Raw genomic sequence first — 25,137 nt, forward strand, 5'->3', positions numbered from 1 at the left:
GAATTCAGAATCTAAACAAGACAAGCGTGTTAGCACATTAGCGTCATGAATTCAGAATCTAAACCAGACAAATTAAACATTTTCTTCTGCGGATATATTACTTTAAATCATCATAGAATGGTTAAAACAGCTTCTTTTACTGGCCTCTTGTGAATTCTACTCATAGAATGAGGCATAAAGTCATTGATAACACATTTGAATGTCACATTAGTTTAGGTTTTACATGTAGTGTCCACATATTTAAATACTTGTCTAAAAGCCTCCCACAGCGGTGTGACTGGTGTCTGAATGTTCGCAAACAGTATACCATTGCTCGGCCGTTTAGAACTTCTTTTTACCCCTGAACGAAGAACCAAAAAGAACTTTTCCAAAGTATACCAGAAAGCTTCCTTCTTTCATCAGCCATGCCCTTTCAAAAACTCTAAACTAGCCGCTTGTTATTTTCACATTTCACATTATTTTCAAATTAGCTTTTGATTCGTCACAAATGTTTGCCAGAAGTTTGCAGCTCTTCGCCGGTAGTGGTGAACCTCCGGCAAACCTTTGGCAACAATGGACAAGTTGCCGCAAGTTTGCCGCAAAGCTCATTTGTATGTGAAAATTAACAGTGGCAAATTTGCCATGAACTCTCAATTTTCATTAGGGTTCTTCTCGATCACGTTGTTTTTGTTTTGTTTTTACATTCTTATTCTCTGTAAATATTATAGAGTAGAGTAGAGTATTTTTTAATTAAAATACATTAAAATACAATTAAAAAAGCAAATAATTACTTGTATCTTTTGCTTGACGAGTGTTAATTTTGGTCCCTGGTTGTGAATTGTCTGGACTTGTGGATGGAAATAAAACACGATGCATTCAAAAATATCTAAACAATTTAACTAATAGGTTGTCTGTTTTTTTCACAGTATTTTGAAGTGTCCTCAATAATATAACCTTGCATGTTAATTATCACGGTACACTGTATTACAAAATACCACCACATTGTTTGATACCTAAATGGACCCAATGTGAATTGATAAATGTGACTTAAGTATTTGTCTCAGAGTGATTTTAAAACTTAGTGCACTTTAGTGCTGATGTGAACAGTAGGGGTATAACATTAAACTGTAAAAAATAGATAGGTCAAAAACATATACCAATGAAGTCACGTAGTGATGTAAGCTGGGCTGAGAGAAATATAAGCCACTGCACCTCAGCACCCTGCCTCTTTTTTTTTCTTTTGGATTATGTCATAAGGTATTTTAATTATCAATCATCAGTGCAGCTTTCTCGGAGCAGCGAACATTCGTCCTGCCAAGCTGTGACGATGTGGGTTTGCATTGAATTGGATTGGATTATTTTTCTTCATGACCGGGTCGGTGGTTTTTATTGAATTTTTATTTTATTTTATTTTTTCCTCATATGAAGTTCCTATTTATACATCAGTGTTGCTGTGCCTCATGGTTCTATCTGGGGGGGGGGGGGGTGTCATCCACGCTATTGGGCTAGTTATTTTTATTAGCCCAATTTTATTTATTTTTATTGCTGGTGATCTTATTGTTTTTTACGGGTTTTTGCATTCCGCTGTTTATGCGCTGTCAAGTTTACGAGCCGTTGGATTAGAACTGCAGATTTTTTGTGATACTGACGATTCCATTTTTGCGTTGGTTTGGAATACTTTTCTTTATTGTGGCTTGGCCGGTAAGTTTATTTCTCATATTTATATACATCAGTGTCACTTTACCTCTGGTTCAATCCAGGGGCATGTCATCTGCGCTTTTGGGTTAGTATTGAGCTATTTGAGTATAATATTATACCGTTGCTCGGCTGTTTAGAACTTTTTTTTTTTATCCCTAAATGAAGAACCAAAAAGAACTTCTCAGAAGTATATCAGGGCCTAAAGACGGAAGCTTCATCAGCCATGCCCTTACAAAAACTGTAGATTAGCCACAAACTTGCCGAAAATTTGCAGCAAATTTGCCGCTTGTTATTTTCACATGCAAATGAGCTTTTGTTGAGTTAGTATTGAGCTACTTGAGGGAGTTTTGTATTTATCGCGGGTCTCGCGCCTGAATTTTTGTTTTCTTTCGCTTAAGTGTGTCGGTCCTAACTGTGGGTGTTTTTTTGAGCCTGTAACTTGGAGCCAATGCGCTCCTTATTCTTTGCCCCCACAGTTTATCCAGAGGTAGTAATAGTATATTTGCATATTTAGCAATTTTCCTTGCGGTTCTGTCCGAAGGGCACTACTTACCACTGTTGAAATGGCTTACAACTCCATTTCTACTGCTAACCCACTGAATTGCAGGCTCTGTCCTAATAAGCTCCATCCAGATGATGGGCATGATCTCTTTCCATTATGCCTGAGGCTTCAACACCTGAGAGATTACATCTGAGTGCTTACAGACCCATGCCTGCATTGTAGTTTGCTGACTATGTCTGGAAGACAGTTGCGTTTGGTTGGAATGGACCGCAGCTGGGAATCTAATCTTTTGCAAGCAGATACGGCTTCATGGCAGAGAACCCCTAAGTGTCGTTTCTCGGCGGCTGCTGGCACTTCCCCAGCCAAGAAAAAATCCACTGCTAAAGGCAGCCATTTGGCAGGGCACCTGTCATCAAAGAAGGTTTTTCTTCAGATATGGTGGAGATGAAACTTCTTCTGCAGGCCCTTCAGCCAGCAGACATCATTCCTGCTGCTGCTACGGGTTCCACCGAGGACGCTCTTTCCCGTTAAATCAAATGAAGGTACTGGTTTTCTTTACTCTTCTCATAGCCCCCACTTGATGCTATGTCTATGTGTGCTTCTGACACACATTTTCAAGACTGCCTTGATTCTAAAGCTGCTTAGCTTGATCATTTGCAGGGCATGCCAGTGGGGTCCACAATAGCTGGTGGCACTGGTGAAGGCTCACGTCATTCTGCAGGTACTGTTCCACCTCCAATGGATGACATATTGGGGGTGCTTCAGATGGCAGTGGCTCGCCTTGGCCTTGATGAGCGCCCTGCACATCCTGTTCAGTCCATTGTGTTTTTCTGCAGTTATTTGCCTTTGGATACTTTTGCTATGTCTGCATGTAAGGACGTTGTGGCAGAATTTTCAAGTGCCCTTAAGGGACCAGGTACAGCCAAAAGGCGTTCCATGACTGCATGCACTTTGGCTTCAGTGGCTGAAGTGGAGTCCACTGGAGTGCGAAATGTGCCAGAGCTTGAACAGCCAGTCGCCACGCATGTAGTGTCACCAGATGAGCACTTTGAGGGAACATTCGATGCCCTAGTACCCAGTGTGCCTGCACAAATTCCTTTCTTTAAAAAAGCATACAAGTCGGTTACCTACATAACTCGTGTTGAGAACTAGCTGCCTCTAGCTCTTTGGAGGCTGCGGAAGTGGATTTCTCTGTTTCACACTTCTTACAGACAGCCTTGCTGACCATGGGACACGTGACACGAGATTTGGGCTCTCTCACTGCGATGCTTCTGACTGCTTGCTGTCAGGTGTGACTCACTCAAGCCAGATTGCCAGAGGACCGTAAATAAACCCTGAGGGACCTACCCATTGGCCACGGGCATCTTTTTGGTCCAGACATCTCTGAGGTGTTGGAAAAGTGCATGAAGTTGTCTGCGACCACCCAGCAGCTCACACAGGTGCATTGTACTCCAAACTTTAGAATGCCAACAGCACCTGCTCATCATCGTTACACTCCTACGCAGCCACGCTTCAGTCATATTCCCTTCAACCGACCTCAGACCCAGCAGAGATTTCATGGCTCTGATGTTGCCCACATGCCTCGCCCCCCCAAGATGTTTGGGCGGGTGGTTGGACGCTTTTCGGTACATCATCTGAGTTATTGGGATGGCGCAGTGTTGGACCCTTGGGTCTTGGCGACACTATGCAACAGATATACTCTGCAGTTCCGATGCCGGCCCCAAGGTTTTCAGGTCTCATTCCAACTGGTGGTAGGCCCAGTCCATTTAGCAGCTCTCTCTCAAGAAGTTTGTTCCTTGTTGGAGAAGAGAGCATTAGAGAAAGTTCACCCCCTAGTTCAGAGAGATGGGTTTTACTCGACATATTTTCTTATTTTAGATTTAAGGAGACTCAACCAGTTCTTAAAGAGGCTCCCCTTTTGCATTTTGTGCACAGTCGATGTTCTTCGGTCAGTGACAGAGGGAGACTGGTTTACAAGTATCGACCTGACGGATGCATATTTTCATATTCCGATTGCTGTGCATTACAGGAACTTCTTATGGTTCAGTTTCAGGAAGTTCAGTTCAGGGTTCTGCCCTTTGGCCTTTCCCTAGCACCTCGAGTGTTCACAAGGTGTATGAAGGCTGCCCTTTCACCCCTGTGGTCTCAGGGGTTGCGGAACCTACCGTACCTTGACGACTGGTTACTATGTGCTCAGACAAGAGGCCAGGCTGTGCAGGATACCCAGCTGCTGCTGGATCATGTCGCCAGGTTGGGCCTCTCAGTGAACGGTAAAGAGTTCTGTCTCCCGTGCAGTCAATCATGTACATTGGAATGATAATCGATTATGTCACTATGCGTGCCTCTCTATCTCCGTCCCGGACAGCGGACATCCTGAAGCTTCTTCATCTGTTTTGTCAGGGCGCATCTCTCCAGTATGGGGTGTTTCTGAGATTGATTTGGATGCTGATGGCAGCCACTCCTGTGGTTCCCCTGGGGCTGCTTTTTCTGCGACCCCTGCAGGTATGGAACAACAGCCTTCGGTTGGATCCATCCTGTCATCGTCGTCAATGGATTGTAGTGTCTCACTGTTGCATACATCCCTGCAGTGGACGTTATGTGGTGGAAATTCACCTGTAAAATGAATCGGGCCACTCCAGTGATAAAGCTTAAGCAAAAAAAATCTTTATTCACAAGCCCGGGCAGCCTCTCCTACTACCAAGTGTACCTCAGAGAGCTACAAAGGTTAGTTCCAAAATACAGAATATTTATCCAAAACAATCATACATATTTTTCAAAAGACAACGAATCAACTAAATGATTGGTTAAATATAAAAAGTAATTACCATATAACCTCCAATTTTTCTTCACCTTACAAGGACAGGTTCCTGTCCTGAAATGCTCTATTCTTCATCTACATTAGTCTTCCTCAGCACATTCCATAATGAGATGTTTTTCACTCTTCTGCTGGAACTTCTGATAAGACACAGTTCTCTGCCTCCATTTTCCTCTCTGACCCTGCCAGAGATGGCCGTACAAAGAAACTTCAGTCAACTTAGCTAAAAAAAGAGAAACTATTTATCTAAGCATTTGAACATGTTTGGTTCATTTACAGTTAATATGAAATAATAGAAAAGAAACGAAGAATAATGAGCATAATGAGGATTAATAAAAATTTTATTTCCATTATTCACACACCCCACACCCACTCTGACCTTCACTTCACACAAACACCAACACCTCCTGCAACCCCCCTCCTCCCCACTCCTGCTATTCAACCTGCACTTTAAGATCTGTGAAGATGATGTGAGCCGCGTCTTTCGACAACAAAGGATAAAGAAAGCACAGGGCCCAGATGGCATTTCACCTGCATTAGATCCTGTGCTAAGCAGCTGGCCCCCATCTTCACACAGATCTTCAATAGATCACTGGAGCAGTGTGAAGTCCCATGATGCTTCAAACGTTCCACTATCATCCCCTTCCCAAAGAAACCAAAAATCACAGGACTTAATGTCTACAGACCTGTCGCCCTGACGTCTGTGGTCATGAAATCATTTGAGAGACTGGTGTTGGCCCACCTGAAGAACATCACTGGACCCTTTCTAGATCCCCTTCAATTTGCTTATTGAGCAAACAGGTCTGTGGATGATGCAGTCAACATGGGATTGCATCATATCCTGCAACATCTGGACAGACCAGGGACATATGCAAGGAACCTTTTTGTGGACTTCAGTTTGGCTTTCAACACCATCATCCCAGCTATACTCCAGAATAAATTACACCAACTCTCTGTTCCCATGTCTGTCTGTCAGTGGATTACCAGCTTTCTGACGGACAGGCAGCAGCTTGTGAGACGGGAAACTCACTTCCAGCACCTGTACAATCAGCACTGGTGCCCCCCAGGGATGTGTGCTCTCCCCACTACTCTTCTCCCTCTACACCAATGACTGCATTGCCAAGGACCCCTCTGTCAAGCTCCTGAAGTTTGCAGATGACACCACTGTCATCGGCCTCATCCAAGATGACGATGAGTCTGCATACAGAAGGGAGGTTAAACAGCTGGCTGTCTGGTGCAGTCAAAACAACCTTGAGCTGAACACGCTCAAAACGGCGGAGATGATTGTGGACTTTAGGAGGAACACCCCAACACTGACCCCCTCACCATTATAAACAGCACTGTGGCAGCAGTGGAGTCATTCAGGTTCCTGGGCACTACCATCTCACAGGACCTGAAATGGGAGACCCACATTGACTCCGTTGTGAAAAAGGCCCAGCAGAGGTTGTACTTCCTTCACCAGCTGAGGAAATTCAACCTGCCACAGGCGCTGCTGATACAGTTCTATTCAGCAATCATTGAGTCTGTCCTCTGCACTTCTATAACTGTCTGGTTTGATTCAGCTACGAAATCAGACATCAGAAGACTACAAAGAACAGTTCGGACGGCTGAGAGGATTATTGGTGCCCTCTGCCCCCCCTTCAAGAACTATACACTTCCAGAGTGAGGAAAAAGGCTCTGGACCCCACTCACCCTGCCCACTACCTTTTTGAACTGTTGCCTTCTGGCCGACGCTTCAGAGCTCTGATCACTAGAACCGTCAGGCACAGGAACAGTTTTTTCCCTCAGGCTATCCATCTCATGAACAGTTAAATTGCCCCATCGAGCAATAACTATGAGCAATACATAGTTTAGTCTTTCTTATATTTATCCTACACATCCAACCTCTTCTGCCATTTCATTCCTCTGGGGAAAAAAAAACAAAAAAACATTTGCACTGTACATAACAGATTTGTATTTACACTGTACTTAACAGATTGTATTAGATTTGCACTACCCATGTGTATGTGTGTGTCTGTACGTATGTGTATAATTAGTTTTTTTTTTTATTCTTATTATTATTATCTATGGCTGTTTTTGTATTGTTGTACACTGGAAGCTCCTGTCACCAAGACAAATTCCTAGTATGTGTAAGCATACTTGGCAATAAAGCTCATTCTTCTTCTTCTTATAGTGACATTTTGCAAAGAGGAAAGAATGTTCTGATATGTTAAGAGTCTAGCATTAGACAAATGCATAGTGCGTGGTGAAGTAATAATTTTATGCACATCAGGTGGGACCTAAACCTTCAACAGATGCATGGCAACCAAATCTTATGCTACTACAGCCTCTGTGTAGTGGCTGCTAGGGAACGAACGCACGGTGGGTGGCCACGAATAACCGGATCTAAACATTTAGAAAAGTAAGCTAAAGGCTTCCATTTTTCACCATGTGATTGTGTTAACACAGCAGACATGAACCCATTGTTCTCATGTACATACAATCTGAAAGGTTTACCATAGTCAGGATTTGCTAAACAGGGTGGAGTCAGTAAAGCAATTTTGAGCCTTTCAAGGCAGATTCAGCTTCTGGTGTCCATGTAACTAGATCATGCATTTGTATGCATATGAGCCAAATCAGAAAGCTGTCCGGATGTACCGGAATCGAGAAAAAATGCATTTGTCAAATCAATTACAGAAAAATGAGTGGAGTCTGGCAGAATTGTAGAAAGAATGGTCGCAGGATTGGGCACAATCGGGACTGAGGAACATGGCTTCATTTACCAAGCGTAAATCCTGGACAATTCTGTATTTGCAATTCTTTCTCTTTACTGCCAAAAGAGGACTAGAGACTGGGGAATGTGTACACAAACAAATGGCGCTTTTGTCCAAAAGAGAATCAGTGATATCTGTCAGGCCATCTTCCGCTTCTTTAGAAAGTGGGCATTGAGCTCTATATGGTCTATGGTTTGATTTTGGAACCACCTGCGTGCATTTTTCATACACCCGATATCCTATGAGTCTTTAGCCCACAGACCTTGGGGTATGTCGTCCAAAAATGAAAGTACATCGTTATAACTGTCTGTTACTTCTGAACTATCATCATTTTTCTCTTGTCTGGAACGAACAACGGTAGCCATCATAAAATTTGGAATACGAGTAAATTGAAGTGCTAAAGCCATCTGTATAAAACTTCCCATGCTTTTCCATTCTCCTCACTTTTTTTCCCAGAGAAATATGGGGCGTGACTTCCTTGAAAAAGTTTTGTTGTTCATTTGAAAGCTGTACAGCAATACCTATGTATTTAACCCCCAGAAATATATCACCTAAAATCAAACATTCATTGATAGGCCCAGGGAACCAATATTTTTCATACGACAAACCCGGGCCCGTGTGGGAGAATAGACTGGTACAATGCAATAATTCTGGTAACTCCCAATCAGTTAAATCCAGTGTTGCATACAGCTGTTGATGAACATGTTTTTAGTTATATTCCACAAATAAAAACAGCTGGAAATGGTTTGTATCGAGTAAAGGCCAATTTAAGGGCTTGTAATTTGCAAGCCGTGGTCCGAGCAATCAGTTTGAATATTTAGTCGTCCTAACAGATCTCTGCCCATTAGATTTCCTAGACAGTGCTCTGATAGGAGGAACCTGTGTTTGAGTGAATTATTTCCCAGTTTTGTTAAAATGTTTCAGTGAGTGGGAGACCAGAGGCACCTATGGTTATGATCGAATCAGAGCTGGGTTTAATAGGCAAAGAGCTCTTTGACAACACTGAACAGGTGGCACCAGTATCGACAAGAAACATAATATTTTTACCACAAACTGAAAGGTCAATGTATGGGTCATTTTTCAAGTCATGGGTCAATTTTGGAGCTTGAATTATACATTGACTTTCATTTTCACATTGTTTACCAGTCCACTCTCCCTCTTCATCCTATGTTTGTTTCAGATTATTCACTGAGAATTTTGGGAGATTATATTCATGAATTTCCTGATTATCATCAGCTGCATTGTTTTGTGTACATCTTTTAGCTAAATGGCTGTATTGGCCGCAAATAAAACAGGCGCCTAGGGCACCCTTACCTCTATCTCTGCCTCTTTCTCATCCTCCACATCCAATGTGCCCTGACACCCCCCCCCGGCTGTTAAACTGTAAAAAAGTAATTACTCGATCCATATAATCATCCACTGTTTCTCTGGGTTTCTGTCTGCAATTATTAATTTTATCCCAGTCTTTTGTCACTGGAAATTCGTCTCGTATACGATCCATGAGTTGTGTCCAGTAGGTGGGGTGGTGGTCAAGGTGTCGTTCACCTCGTGGATCCCATGGGTGTGATGGATCATTACGTAGACATTCCCATTTCAGTCAGAAAACACGAGCCATCACTTTAGTCCATTCTGGGTTGGTCAATTTGACCATGTCATGTAGAGTGTCCCGGATACATTGTTCGATGTTGGTTTTTGGGCTTGTAATATCCTTAACCATGGAGTCCAGTTCAGCCAGCTCAAGTGGGCAGTACACATACATTGTTGCTGGCTGACCAGTCTTCCCCGCCCGTGGGTTCGGAAACTGGACCAATGGCATTTGCATCTTTGCTTCATCAGGTTCAAAAAAGTCGTCACTGAACTCATCGTTGTCATCTTCCTCCATCTTCGTTTTTCTTGATTTGGATTTGGAGGCATGATCTTTACTGGGTCTATCCCTCCTTTCTGTACTGCGACCTCTATGCACTCTTGATCTGGTTTGAGAAGAGACTGGTTCTTCTTTCATGATCGCTCTTGGGTCCGCTGGCTGAGAGGATGAAGCCCCAGTGATGTCAGCTGGTGAAGGTGGGCTCAAGGGGGCTGGCGTGGATCAAATCAAAATCAAATCAAATCACTTTATTGTCACACAGCCGTATACACAAGTGCAATGGTATGTGAAATTCTTGGGTGCAGTTCCGATCAACATAGCAGTCGTGACAGTGATGAGACAGTACCAATTTACAATAACATCAAATTAACACAGCACAATTTAAACACCTGATATACACATAATTACACTCAACAATATACAAATAATAACATACACTGTACAGTATACAATACGCACTATATAGATACACATTATTCAATAAAAATAAAAAATAAAAATATATAAAAAAGTATATATAGTGTATATATAGAATGTACAGTATTGTACTGTATTGACATTCAGGCTGTCGGTCGATTAGTCAGTTGTTAAGAGAGAATATAATATAATAATAATATAATTTATGACAGTCCGGTGTGAGATATAAGAATAAGGGTAATAAAGTGCAATGCTGATGTATTTTGATCGTGGGAGATCAAGAGTTCAAAAGTCTGATTGCTTGGGGGAAGAAGCTATCATGGAGTCGGCTGGTGCGGGTCCTGATGCTGCGATACCGCCTACCTGATGGTATGTGAGAACAGCCCATGGCTCGGGTGGCTGGAGTCTCTGATGATCCTCCGAGCTTTTTTCACACACCGCCTTGTATATATTTCCTGGAGGGAGGGAAGCTCACCTCCGATGATGTGTCTGGCAGTTCGCACCACCCTTTGCAGTGCTTTGCGGTTGTGGGTGGTGCTATTGCCATACCAGGCGGAGATGCAGCCAGTCAGGATGCTCTCTACAGTGCAGGTGTAGAACCGTGTGAGGATGTGGCGGTTCATTCCAAACTTCCTCAGCCGTCTCAGGAAGAAGAGGCACTGATGAGCCTTCTTCACAACGACTTCAGTGTGGATGGACCATGTGAGTTCCTCAGTGATGTGGACACCCAGGAACTTGAAGCTGCTGACTCTCTCCACCGGTGCTCCATTGATGGTGATGGGACTGTGTTCTGTCTTTTCTTCTGAAGTCCACCACAAGCTCCTTTGTCTTACTGACGTTGAGGGAGAGGTTGTGCTCCTGACACCAGTGTGTCAGAGTGTGCACCTCCTCTCTGTAGGCTGTTTCATCATTGTCAGTGATCAGACCTACCACCGTCTTGTCATCAGCAAACTTAATGATGGCATTGGAGCTATGTGTTGCCACACAGTCATGTGTGTACAAGGAATACAGTAGTGGGCTGAGAACACAGCCCTGCAGGGCTCCAGTGTTGAGGGTCAGTGATGAGGAGATGTTGCTGCCTATTCTAACCACCTGGCATCTGCTTGACAGGAAGTCCAGGATCCAGCTGCACAGCGAGCTGTTTAAGCCCAGAGCCCGGAGTTTCTCATCTAGCTTGGAGGGCACTATGGTGTTGAATGCTGAGCTGTAGTCTACAAATGGCATTCTCACATAAGTGTTCTTTTTTTCCAGGTGGGAGAGAGCAGTGTGTATTGTAGATGCAATGGCATCATCAGTGGAGCGGTTGTTGCGGTAAGCAAACTGCAGTGGGTCTAGAGAGAGAGGCAGCACAGAGCAGATGTAATCTCTGATTAGTCTCTCAAAGCATTTGCTGATGATGGGGGTCAGAGCAACAGGACGCCAGTCATTTAAGCAAGTTATTTTTGATTGTTTTGGAACAGGCACAATGGTGGATGTTTTAAAGCATGTGGGGACTACAGACAAAGAGAGGGAAAGGTTGAAAATCTCTGTAAAAACACCAGCCAGCTGGTTCGCGCACGCTCTGATGACGCGGCCCGTAATGCCGTCTGAGCCCGCGGCTTTGCGGATATTCACCCGTCGGAAGGATCGGGTTACATCCGCTACAGAGACGGAGAGTGAACTAACCTCTGTAGCTTCAGCCGCGAGAGCTCTCTACGTGAGGGCAGTGTTATTTCCCTCGAAACGAGCATTAAAAGTATTTAGCTCATCCGGGAGAGAGGCAGCGGTGTTCATGGCAGAGTTTTTATTCCCTTTAAAGTCCGTGATGATGTTAATTCCCTGCCACATGCTTCTAGAGTTGGTGGTGTTAAACTGTCCTTCAATCTTGCTCCTGTACTGGCGTTTTGCTGTTCTGATAGTTTTTCGGAGGGCATAACTGTTTATGCTCCTCCGCGTTCCCGGAATTAAAAGCGGAGGTCCGCACATTAAGTGCCGCGCGAACATCGTTATTTATCCATGGTTTCTGATTCGGATAGATCCGTATTGTTCTGGTCGGAACCATGTCCTCCACGCACTTTTTGATGAAACACATTACGCTATCAGCGTAAAGCTCGATGTCGTCATCAGAAGCGGACCGGAACATCTCCCAGTCTGCGTGATCAAAACAGTCTTGTAGCATGGAATCTGATTGGTCCGACCAGCACTGGATCGTTCTGAGGGTGGGTGCTTCCTGTTTCAGTTTCTGCCTGTAAGCAGGCAGAAGCAGAATGGAAGAGTGGTCCGATTTGCCAAATGGTGGGTGGGGGAGGGATTTGTAGCCATCCCGGAAGGGAGAGTAGCAATGGTCCAAAACCCGGTCCCCTCGTGTGTTGAAACTAATGTGCTGGTGGTATTTTGGTGCGGCTGATTTTAAACTGGCTTCATTAAAGTCCCCGGTCACAATGTACGCGGCCTCAGGGTGCGCGGTTTCCTGCTCACTTATACTCCCATACAGTTCCTTGAGTGCCCGGTCTGTGTCGGCTTGTGGCGGGATGTACACAGCTGTGATAATGACCGCTGTGAATTCCCTCAGTAGCCAGAATGGTCGACACAGAAGCATAAGAAATTCCAGATCAGGAGAGCAGAAAGACTTGATAGAATGTACGTTCCTCTGATCACACCAGGATTTGTTGATCATAAAACATACACCACCTCCTCTGCTTTTACCTGAGAAGTCTTTCGCTCTGTCCGCTCGGTGCACAGAGAACTCCACGGGTTCAATGGCTGAGTCTGGAATCTCCGCAGACATCCAAGTTTCCGTAAGACAGATAATGCAGCAGTCCCTTGTATCTCGTTGGAAAGAGATCCGTGCTTTCAGCTCGCAGAGCTTGTTATCCAGAGACTGAACATTTGCCAGTAGAATAGTGGGTAGCGGGGGTCGATTTGCGCAGTGTCTTACTCTGATGAGAACGCCAGCTCTGTTTCCCCTTTTCCTTTTGCGTTTCCGCGGCCATGCTGCCCAGACAAAGGGCTCCGCTTGCGTGTTTGTAAACAGTGGGTCGGCATTGAGAAATTTGAAGTCCGGTTTACGGTGTGAAATTGCTGAACCAATGTCCAAAAATGTTTGTCTGTCATAGACAATAAGGCAGACAACATCCAAGACAAAAAACATAAGAACTGTGAACAAAACAAACAGAAGACTACTATGTTTTGTCGGAGCTCGCAACGCTGCTCATCAAAGATGGTGCTGAGATGGTGGCAGAGGATCATAGGGACGAGGAGGAAGAGCCCCTGGAGACAAAGACAGACTCACAGCAGCATCAAAATCATCTTTCTTTTGTCCCTTATAATATTGACCATGTTTGTTTTGTCTATATCCTGGTCTATTTCCTGGCCTCATTTTCCTATTTTGTAAATTCATTCTAATCTATTCCACCTTTTGTATTCCTGCTCTGCAATAAACACCTACACTGCTTCTACACGACTGCTTTATGCCTGTCGCTGGAAATCTTTCCGTTCATGGTGTGAGAGTCATGATTTTGACCCTGTGCATTGCACAGTTTCAGCAGTTTTGAGTTTCCTACAAAGTGTCTTGGACAGTGGCAAGGCGGCTTCCACCCTATAGGTTTATGGGGCAGCCATTTCTGCGTACTATTTGCCTGTTGTTGGTTTTTCTCTGGGCTCCCACAGTCTAATTTGCAGCTTTTTGAAGGGTGTAAGACATCTTAATCCTGCTTGTACTCCCTGTTCTCCAGTGTGGGACTTACCACTGGTGTTGAAGTCTCTTTGTCTACCTCCTTTTGAGCCGTTAGAGGATGCAGACCTTAAGTGGAAGTCCTTGAAAGCGGCTTTCCTTCTGGCTGTTGCTTCTGCAAAAAGTTAGTAGTTAATACGTCAGTCAGTCCTGCATGAGTTGGAGTTGGGATTTGGACTCAAGATGGCGCCGAGTATGGCTGCTGCGTTGCGAGCTCTGACACAACATAGCAATGTTTTGTTTGTTTTGTTCACAATTCTTATGTTTTTTGTCTTGGATGTTGTCTGCCTCATTGTCTATGACAGACAAACACTTTTGGACATTGGTTCAGCGATCTCACACCGAAAACCGGACTTCACATTTCTCAATGCCGACCCGCTGTTTACAAACACGCAAGCAGAGCCCTTTGTCTGGGCAGCACGTTCATGGCAGAAGCCGTGGATCAATAGCGATGTTCACGCGGCACTTAATGTGCGGACCTCCCCTTTTAATTCCGGGAACGCGGAGGAGCATAAACAAGCCAGTTATGCCCTCCGAAAAACTATCAAAACAGCAAAACGCCAGTACAGGAGCAAGATTGAAGGACAGTTTAACACCACCAACTCTAGAAGCATGTGGCAGGGAATTAACATCATCACGGACTTTAAAGGGAATAAAAACTCCGCCATGAACACCGCTGCCTCTCTACCGGATGAGCTAAATACTTTTTATGCTCGTTTCGAGGGAAATAACACCGCCCTCGCGGAGAGAGCTCTCACGGCCGAAGCTACAGAGGTTAGTTCACTCTCCATCTCTGTAGCGGATGTAACCCGATCCTTCCGACAGGTGAATATCCGCAAAGCCGCGGGCCCAGACGGCATTACGGGCCACGTCATCAGAGCGTGCGCGAACCAGCTGGCTGGTGTTTTTGGAAGTTTGGAATGAACCGCCACATCCTCACACGGTTCTACACCTGCACTGTGGAGAGCATCCTGACTGGCTGTATCTCCGCCTGGTACGGCAATAGCACTGCCCACAACCGCAAAGCACTGCAAAGGGTGGTGCGAACTGCCAGACACATCATCGGAGGTGAGCTTCCCTCCCTCCAGGAAATATATACAAGGCGGTGTGTGAAAAAAGCTCGGAGGATCATCAGAGACTCTAGCCACCCGAGCCATGGGCTGTTCTCACTGCTACCATCAGGTAGGCGGTATCGCAGCATCAGGACCCGCACCAGCCGACTTCATGACAGCTTCTTCCCCCAAGCAATCAGACTTCTGAACTCTTGATCTCCCACGATCAAAATACATCAGCACTGCACTTTATTACCCTTACTCTTATATCTCACACCGGACTATTATAAATTATATTATTATTATTATATTATGTTCTCTCTTAACAACTGACTATCAACCGACAGCCTGAATGTCAATACAGTACAATACTGTACATTCTATATACATATATATTTATACTTTTTTATATATATATATATATATATATATATATATATATATATATATATATATATTTTTAATTTTATTGAATAATGTGTATCTATATAGTAAAAAAAAACAAAAACAAAAAAAAAACAGCGTATTGAATACTGTACAGTGTATGTTATTATTTGTATATTGTTGAGTGTAATTATGTGTATAACAGATGTTTAAATTGTGTTGTGTTAATTTGATGTTAGTGTAAATTGGTATATGTCTCATCACTGTCACGACTGCTATGTTGATCGGAACTGCACCCAAGAATTTCACACACCATTGCACTTGTGTATATGGCTGTGTGACAATAAAGTGATTTTGATTTGATTTGATTTGAAGCCGGAGGGCACTGGTGTCACCCTCTGGCCCAACCCAACTTTCCTTCCTAAGGTGCTCCTTCAACAGTTTATTAATCTTTTAAGTTTATTAACATTGAGCTGTGGCAGTCAGGAGGAATGAAGCAGAACGCTGGTTATGGATGTAACCGTTTCTGTGAATTTCGGATGATTGCCAGTGTTCCCTGTCACTCAGAAGACACGAGAAAGACGTTTCGAGGCAGGGTGCCAAGCTGCAGTGGCTTAAATTTCCCTCAGCTCGGCTTACGTCACTACGTGACTTTGTTGGTATATGTTTTCGACCTATCCGGCTGGCTACTTTAGCACCGTCTTTGGTGGTCATCCGGAATTCACAGAACCACAGTTACATCTGTAACCAGCGTTACTGTCATATTCACAATATATAGTATTATCATGGTTACTATATGGAAACTACAGTATTACTGTTGTTAAACCATAGTTAATTGTATCAAACCATGATTTCTGCTAAGAAAACCATAGTGACAGCAGTCATGGTTACAGTCATGATTACTACAATATTAATAAACCATGGTTAATTTTCATTAGGGTCCTTAACTAAAAAAAAGACTTCTCTAATTACTAAGTCAACATTTTAAATTAATACCTGCACTATTACACTACGTGCATCAACATAAAGTGCATTTCAAACTCAACTCAACATATATTCAACATGTGGAAGCTGTACATCAGTTTAGAAGGAACCTTGCTGTTAAAATGTATACTAGAAAGGATGTTATGATGCGGCTCTAGTGTTTTAATCATACACTGAAATCCAACATCTTCATCAACAAGGGGCAACATAACTTCATGAATACCCCAAGCACTTTAGTTATTTTTTCATGTCTGTCTGAATTAGCACTGAGTGCCTGCATAAAAAACGGAAGGGGAGTGAGTGAAGTTTTGTGCTCTGTGCACGGCGCACACTATCTAGCCCCAGGTGATGTCGGCATAAATGATTAGTCATATATCGATGTACCAGTATACAACACTCGCGTATAGTGAGTGATGTCTACAAACAGTGACTGTTTTGTAAATGTTTTTTGTCCATCGCTGTTGTAATTGACTGCAAAAAGAGAATGTTCTCAGACAGGAGACTTGAATGGGGCTTCTCTATCAGTGGCTCGTTTTATTCGCTTGCCATTTTCAACTACACACAACTCTTGCAGAACTGATGTCATCAAGTTGACCCACATGAAACACAGGTGGAGCATATCCATTTACAGATCCATTCATGTGCATTAACAGAGGTTGTAACTGTGCATGTCTTTATGACACTTTGTTTTCTTAGCCAAATCTTGTACTCCAGAAGCGTCATTAAACTTGAGGTGAACCACGGTGCTAATGCTTACTGAACCTTGGGTGGCGAACCGTACAGTTAGTTTTTTTTTACTGAGAACCATTACACCCCTAGTGAACAGGTATAGAGTTTTGATGAAGGACATTCAGACAGCAGTCAACACAAGCGGTGTAAACCCACTAAAATCTTTATTGACAATGACTGACTTGTCAAGGGTAGACTTGGGGATATTCTTCTGTATTTGAATGATAGATTCTGAGGTGTGTGTGTATTTCCAATATTAAACCTCATTGTGCCCTTTTACTGACACATACTTGTCATTTGTTTTATCTGTAGTGAAGTACGAGAGGATCAAATTCCTGGTTCTAGCACTGAAGAACTCAGTGGAGGTGTACGCCTGGGCCCCCAAACCATACCATAAATTCATGGCTTTCAAGGTGACTTTACATCATGAGAGTGGTGCAGGATTTCAGCATGTGTTGCTGAGCTTCACAGAACTTCCACTCACAAATAACTTGCATTTGCAGCTTATGCACAGATGGATTAAACAAATGTTGACAAACGTTGGGCTGTTGTGTGTCAGTTGAAGGAATATACAGTTGGGTCTAAAAATCTCAGACAGCTTGTGAAAATGTTTCTATTTTGCATATTCCTAATTTATTTGTTTTCAATATAAATTAAAAGTAGGGCTGTCGATTTAATGTGTTAATTTACTGTGATGATATAAAAAATAACATGTTTAAAAAAGTCTGCAATTAATCATGCCTTCTGACCCATAAGTAAATTTTGTAGTAAAAGTACATATTTTCCAACCAACAAGCTTGAAGTACATGTAACTTCATGTTTTTACGAGCTGCATCAGCAGGGGCAGTCAGCCCGCCTCAATAAATGGCGCAGTCACAGAATGGGTGCTGGTAACACGGGATGCGTTCTTCACAGCTGGACGGAGCACAAGAAAATGCAGGGATCTTGTGACGCGATTTTCAAATTTTCAACTTCTTCTAACATGAAAAACGTGGCATATATGACGCTGAAAATCAGTGATATGCTCCAGAAACATCCGCCTGACGCACGTACACTGGCGGCCAAAAGTTTGGAATAATGTACAGATTTCACTGTTTCGGAAGGAAATTGGAACTTTTAATTCACCAAAGTGTCATTCAGCTGATCACAAAGTATAGTCAGAACATTACTGATGTAAAAAACAGCACCATCACTATTTGAAAAAAGTCATTTTTGATCAAATCTGGACAGGCCCCATTTCCAGCAGCCATCACTCCAAACTTATCCTTGAGTAATCATGCTAAATTGCTAATTTGGTACTAGAAAATCTCTTGCCATTATATCAAACACTGTTGAAAGCTATTTGGTTTGTTAAATGAAGATTAAAATTGTCTTTGTGGTTGTTTTTTAGTTGCCACAGTATGCAATAGACTGGCATGTCTTAAGGTCAATATTAGGTCAGAAATGGCAAAAAAGAAACAGCTTTCTCTAGAAAGTAGTCAGTCAATCATTGTTTTGAAGAATGAAGGCTATACAATGCTTGGAATTGCCAAAAAACTGTAGATTTCATACAAAGGTGTACACTACAGTCTTCAAAGACAAAGGACAACTGGCTCTAACAAGGACATAAATAGATGTAGAAGGCCAGATGTACAACTAAACAAGTGGATAAGTACATCAGAGTCTCTAGTTTGAGAAATAGATGCCTCACATGTCCTCAGTTGACAGCTTCATTGAATTCTACCCGCTCAACACCAGTTTCATGGTGAAGACTCGGGTGCAGGCCTTATGGGAAGAATTGCTAAGAAAAAGCCATTTTTGAAACAGAAAAACAAAAAGAAATGGTTGGAGTGGGCAAAGAAACAGACATTTGACAACAGATAATTGGAAACGTGTTATGGTTCTTAACCCCATTGAGCTTTTGTGGGATCAGCTAGATAGTGAGGTGCATGAGAAGTGCAGACAGGACAGCCACATCTATGGCAAAGTGCTACAGGAAGCGTGTGGTGAAATCTGGACAAACTGACAGCTAGAATGCCAAGGATCTGCAATTCTGCTATTCTGTTCACTATTTCCGCAACATGGAATTCATAGGGCCCTACCTTTAACCAGTTGTCATATTTTACTGATTTATAAATCCTGCATTGAATTTAGTTGTTTGTAATAGTTTATTTCAAAGCACTGAACTCTACCTAAATGTACATGTGTCATGGTTAATGTTAGCAAATAAAACAATACAATTGAAATATGCTTATATGTGCAGTGTGTGAAAAATTATTTGCCCCCTTCCTGATTTCTTCTATTTTTGTGTATTTTTCATACTAAATTATTTTAGATCTTCAAATGAGATATAAAACAAAGGCAACCTGAGAAAACATAAAATACAGTTTTCAAATTTATATATATATATATATATATATATATATATATATATATATATATATATATATATATATATATTTTATTGAAGCAAAAAAATTATCCAACACCTATATCACCCATGTGAAAAACTAACTGCCCCCCTTAAACGTAATAGCTGGTTGTGGCACCTTTAGTAGCAACAGCTGCAACCAAACGCTTCCGATAACTGGTGATCAGTCTTACACAATGCTGTAGTGGAATTTTGGCCCACTCTTCTTTGCAGAACTGCTTTAGTTTAGCCACATTGAAGGGTTTTTGAGCATGAACTGCCCGTTTAAGGTCCTGCACAGCATCTCAGTCGGGTTCAAGTCAGGACTTTGACTAGGCCACTCCAAAACTTACATTTTGCTTTTTTGAGCCATTCAGTGGTGGACTTACTCCTGTGCTTTGGATCATAGTCTTGCTGCATAATCCAGTTGCGCTTGAGCTTCAACTCACCGATTGATGACCGGAAGTTCTCCTTTATGATTTTCTGGTAGAGAGCAGAATTCATGTTTCCCTCAATTATTGCAAGTCTCCCTGGTCCTGAAGCAGCAAAGCATCCCCCACACCATCACACTACCACCACCATGCTTGACCGTAGGTATGATGTTCTGTTTGTGAAATTCTGTGTTTGATTTATGCCAGATGTAACGGGACCCCTGCCTTCCTAGCAGTTCCACTTTTGACTCAGCAGTCCACTGAACATTCTCCTAAAATGTTTGAGGATCATCAACGTGTGTTTTGGCAAAATTGAGACGAGCCTTATTGTTCTTCTGGGTTAGCAGTGGTTTTCACCTCACCTCTTTTGGATGCCATTGGATGGATGCCATTTTTGGCCAGTGTCTTTCTGATAGTGGAGTCATGAACAGTGAACTTTATTGATGTGTCTAGTCCAGCTGAACCCCATTATGAATGCAGTTTCACAGATTTAGGGATTTAGTAACTAAGGGGGCGAAAAACTTTTTCAATAAATAACATTATCATTTAAAAAACTGGATTTTGTGTTTACTCAGATTGCCTTTCTTTTATGTTAGATTTTGATTAAATTTTTGAAACAATTTAGTATGAGATATACACAAACACAGTAGAAATCAGGATGGGGACAAATACTTTTTCAAAGCACTGTATGTTATTGTAATGTTACAAATATATTAAAATACAAAGTGATGAGCTGCTTCTCTTTGTGTCACAGTCATTTGGTGATCTGGTGCACAAGCCACTGCTGGTCGACCTGACTGTTGAAGAAGGCCAAAGGTTAAAGGTCATCTACGGGTCGTTCTCTGGGTTTCATGCAGTGGATGTTGACTCAGGAGCTGTTTACGACATTTATCTGCCCACTCATGTATGTGTTTCAAAGCAGAGGTGCTTCAGTTTCACATTAGTTCACTGGTGTTTTAATCACCCTTCCCCTCTCTCTCTCTCTCTCTCTCGGTTTAGATTCAGACGAGTATTCAGTCCCACGCTATCATCATCCTGCCAAACACTGACGGTATCGAGCTGCTGGTGTGTTACGAAGATGAGGGTGTGTACGTCAACACGTACGGCCGCATCACTAAAGACGTGGTGCTGCAGTGGGGCGAGATGCCCACTTCTGTGGGTATGTAATTGAAAAGCTTAATACCATTCACTCATTAAACTCAACTGTAATTATAAAGTAAACATTTCCTTTCAGTCCTGGATGCTTATCGGTCAGTACAGCATAGTAGGTGTGCTAAAATACAGGATAGTAATGGCTGATTCAAAACCTGTTCACAATATCATTGAGCCACACTATACCTTCTAGTGGAAGGATGAATTTGCTTCATAAAATAACATTTTAATTAAAATGTGTATCCTTAATATTGTCATTGTCAGCGTGTAGTAACTGTATTATAAAAGCAGTAAGGCACTCGAGGTCGTGCTTTATTGTGAATATAGTCACGCCACTGTTAGTTGTGTCGAACAGCACCCATTAGTTGTGACTATATTCACAATGTAAAGCAACCTCTGGTATCTAGTTTTAATGTGTTATCAGATTTAGTCTGCCAAAACTGCATTTGTATTTGTTAACAGTGCTGTTTGTTGGTTGTGTGTTGCAGCTTATATCCGTTCTAATCAGATCATGGGTTGGGGTGAGAAGGCCATAGAGATTCGCTCTGTAGAGACCGGACACCTCGATGGAGTTTTCATGCACAAACGAGCTCAGAGACTCAAGTTTCTGTGTGAAAGAAATGACAAGGTGATTCACAAAATCACAAAATCAGCACAACCACACGTGATTTTTGATCCACGTAAATATTCTAATGTCATGTCAATGAATGGGTAAGTCCCTCAAAAACAGCTCACAAAAGAAAAAATAAGAAAATTAAGCCTGTTTTTTTTTTGTTTTTTTTTGGCCATTTTTTTGCATTGTGACATTATTTTCATGTTATTACCATGTCATACTTTTTGGTCATCTGAAAGTTCTGTGACTTGTAGTTCAAAGATACTTAAAAAAACAAATAGTGCTGTCAGTCGATTAAATTTTTTTAATCGTGATTAATCACATTTTCTTTTCTTTTTTCTTTTTTTTTTTATTGCGATTAATCACAGATTTTGAAAGTGCTGAAATTTGACACTATAAATACTCCTCTTCCTGTCGAAATGCATTTATTTCCATCTTAGAGAATAAAACAAAAAACAAAATGTAACAATATAATGGTTTATTAACATTTTCCAAACAAAGTCTCCCACAGTATAAAGACAAAAATGAACTAAAATAGCACCAATTCAAGTAACATTAAGCGTTTCCTAAAGTCTAATTGGGAGTTTAACTAATTGAAAGATCTAGTCTCCACATAGGTTGCATATTCATTACAATGGGCATTAAATCCCTTAAACTCTCATCCTCCACAATATTAATCTGCCGGTAGACTGTGACTATCCACTTTACTACAGCAGTTGTGAAGCTGCATTCATGATTTGTGTCAGGGTGTCAGCGTTGCTTTGAACTTTACATGAAGAGTGCTTGCAAACTAAAACGTCTCGTTCTGCGTTTTGGTGATAGTTAAGACTTTATGTGCTTTTGTGGTAATTAAAATGCACCTTACATAGGCTGAAAAATACTTGATTTCTATCACAAGTCGTATGACTTTTGCTCTTCTGTGGAACACAACCCAAGATATGTTGATGGAGATATGATGTGAATATATCCATACATTGCACGTCCATGTGGACCAAAACTTTCAAGCTCCACAAAGGACATACAGACAGCATAAAGTTAATCCATAAGACTCCAGTGGTTTAATCCATGACTTCTCATGCGATACGATTGTTTTGGGTGAGAAACTGACCAAAATGTTACTCCTTGGCACATTCATGAGAGAAGTACGATTACACCTCCTCACAGTTAGGCTACCGAAATGTAGCAGAGTAGCATTTTTAGGTAGCATATTCATAGGATGTATTGTGTTAACAAATTGTTCAAAAGAAGGTTGCGATTATTTGGAAAACTGATATTTTTAGCCAGTCCTAATATATAATGTGTAAACAGTTAGATAATGTATGTGTATTCTCTCGTTTCGTTTGTTTCATGCAGGTCTTCTTTGCATCGGTGCGTTCTGGAGGCTCTAGTCAGGTTTATTTCATGACTCTGGGGCGCACCTCTCTGCTCAGCTGGTAATCATGCTGACTGCTGAGGAAACACACCACCAACACAAACACATACTGACAGGACTGCAGAGAACAACGATGAACCGGAAGTACACATGCAGGTGCTGAACGCCAGCAGCCATGCAACACAAACCAGCAGAGTATGCTGAGTGACTGACTGAACAACACTACATGCGATTAGACAAAAAAATCAAATTATGTCCTTGTGCAGCGTGCTGCATGAGGAAGGGGGTTGAGTATTCTACAGTATTATTGCTAGTCTGTGTAAATGTCTTTCTCTAGAAATGAATAGAATTTGACTCGACTGAGAAACAGTGATATTTTGCTGATGTGATGCTCAGACAGTCACAAATAATATTATGGCAATGACGAAACACAAAATGAATTTGGTCTTTAAGTTTGATTTAAATTTTTGTTTATGTTGTAAATTAATTCTTACCAAGCAGAGAAATTGTGGAGATTACCCCAAAGGTTAAATCATCACCTGACAGACTTTCTCTTCTCCAGTGAGAGCTTTATGATGTTATGAAGGACACATAACACAAGCAATTTTGCTTTTGTCACATCAAAAAATAGAAACTCCAGATTTAATGTGAATCTCAAGTAGATTTAATGCAAATCTAATGTGGATTAAATGTGAATCTAATGTGTACTGTCTTGTGGCAGAATGTGCAGGAAACTTGTTGCCTCTTTGTTTTTCCTTTTCTGACATTTCAAAGCAGACAGATTTATCATTTGACATTTATAATTTTTCTTTAATGTTGAACAACAATATAAAGTGTAGTGACTAAGACTTTTATTTTTGAAAATACAACATGTTGGTTAATATTATTGGCCTCACTCGGCTGTATTTTGAGGATAACATCACAAAATGAGGTGTAGAAAGCTTGTTAAGCATCCCTGTAATGTTCTGTTATTGATACTGTTTCTGTATGGTTTCTTTAACAACCATCTACCATAATTTAATCTGTGTTAGAAAAACTTTACCTTCGGTTGTATTTAAAAGATTATCAATGTCATGAACGATTATTATGATGACTTAATGAAACTGTTGCATTATGTTAAAGGGTTATTTTCTCAGTTTGTATGTTCAGTTGAAGCTTCATGTCTGCTCTCTCCACACATAGTATGTATTTCTGTTCACTGGTTTTGATTCTGTTGGTTGTAATAATTAGTATTTTGACAAGTTGTTGAACTTTCAGTGAAATAATGAATTATTTTATCAGATTTCTTTAAAGAAAAAAAGTGAATTGTGACTGGCAAAAACTAAAAAGTGAAGCATACATGTGTAGAAACGGCCACAAAACTAAAAATGATATATTTTACTTTGATGCGTTAATCTCTTCTGTACTTGACATAGTTTAGAAACTTAACTCATGGATTTCACAACAAAAGTGACCTAATATACAGTAGTGAACTAAAATTCACCTGGAAGAAGCAACGTTTTGTTACACTAATGTTCATTATTATATTGTTGTTTCATTTATTTCATTTCATTTTTTCTATTTTACTTTAGTTTTAAACCACGATTCTTGTTCATTAATAATTCAGACAGTGTTTCCTCAGCGCTGCTTTGACTTTCTGAATAGAAGTTTGGCTGACTGGTTGTCTGTTTTCAGTCGTGGCACTGTATTGTATGTCCTCTCTGTATATGACAGGAAGTCCTGTATTTTCCTGATGGTCCTTTGTTTACTTTAAAAATAAACTCAGTTAAATTTGAGGAATAATGCCTGTTTGTTTTAATTTCTTAAGTCATGGTGTGTTTGGTAAATAATGAATTAATGAACCTGATTAAATTTGATGAAAGTAATGATTTCATTGTTAAAATACTTTCTGAACTATACTTAAGGTCGTTGCTTCGCTGGAGACCCACAATCGATAGTTACGCAATAACTGCATACAATACATACGATCCCCAGCTCTAGACAGGTGATGCTGAGGAGGAGGGTTTCAGAGAATTTAAAAAAAAAAAAAAAAAAACAGTTTATTAATGCAATTTAAATGTTAGACACAGAAAAGGTGCACAAATTGATTGGCTAACAGATTTCATGTCGAGGACCTATCAGCTCACACCATGTAGAGTTTTAGTCTTTTAAGATTATTTTCAAACATGAAATAATGTCATAATGTTTGACAGTGTTGATATTATTAAAGCAATATACCGGGTTCAATACAAGTTAAGTCAAAGTCTTTCTAGCAAGTCACTGTCAGCCATCTTTGGAACACTCACGGGAGA

The 25,137-nt window shown here is 41.4% G+C and overlaps 1 protein-coding gene across 2 annotated transcripts in view; it reads left to right on the top strand.

The window, feature by feature from the left end:
- Nucleotides 1–24,628, top strand: part of LOC127446828 (TRAF2 and NCK-interacting protein kinase-like) — a 172,211-nt gene extending 147,583 nt beyond the window's left edge. For both annotated transcript variants that reach the window (XM_051708094.1, XM_051708095.1), the window contains exons 22-26: nt 17,202–17,302; nt 20,464–20,613; nt 20,709–20,868; nt 21,350–21,489; nt 22,828–24,628. In XM_051708094.1, coding sequence (XP_051564054.1) covers nt 17,202–17,302; nt 20,464–20,613; nt 20,709–20,868; nt 21,350–21,489; nt 22,828–22,911 — 635 coding nt within the window. In that variant the 3' untranslated portion in view covers nt 22,912–24,628. The remainder of the gene's footprint in view (nt 1–17,201; nt 17,303–20,463; nt 20,614–20,708; nt 20,869–21,349; nt 21,490–22,827) is intronic.
- The last annotated feature ends 509 nt before the right edge of the window (nt 24,629–25,137 follow it).

Source organism: Myxocyprinus asiaticus, chromosome 10 (assembly GCF_019703515.2).
Source record: "Myxocyprinus asiaticus isolate MX2 ecotype Aquarium Trade chromosome 10, UBuf_Myxa_2, whole genome shotgun sequence".
Lineage (NCBI taxonomy): Eukaryota > Metazoa > Chordata > Actinopteri > Cypriniformes > Catostomidae > Myxocyprinus > Myxocyprinus asiaticus.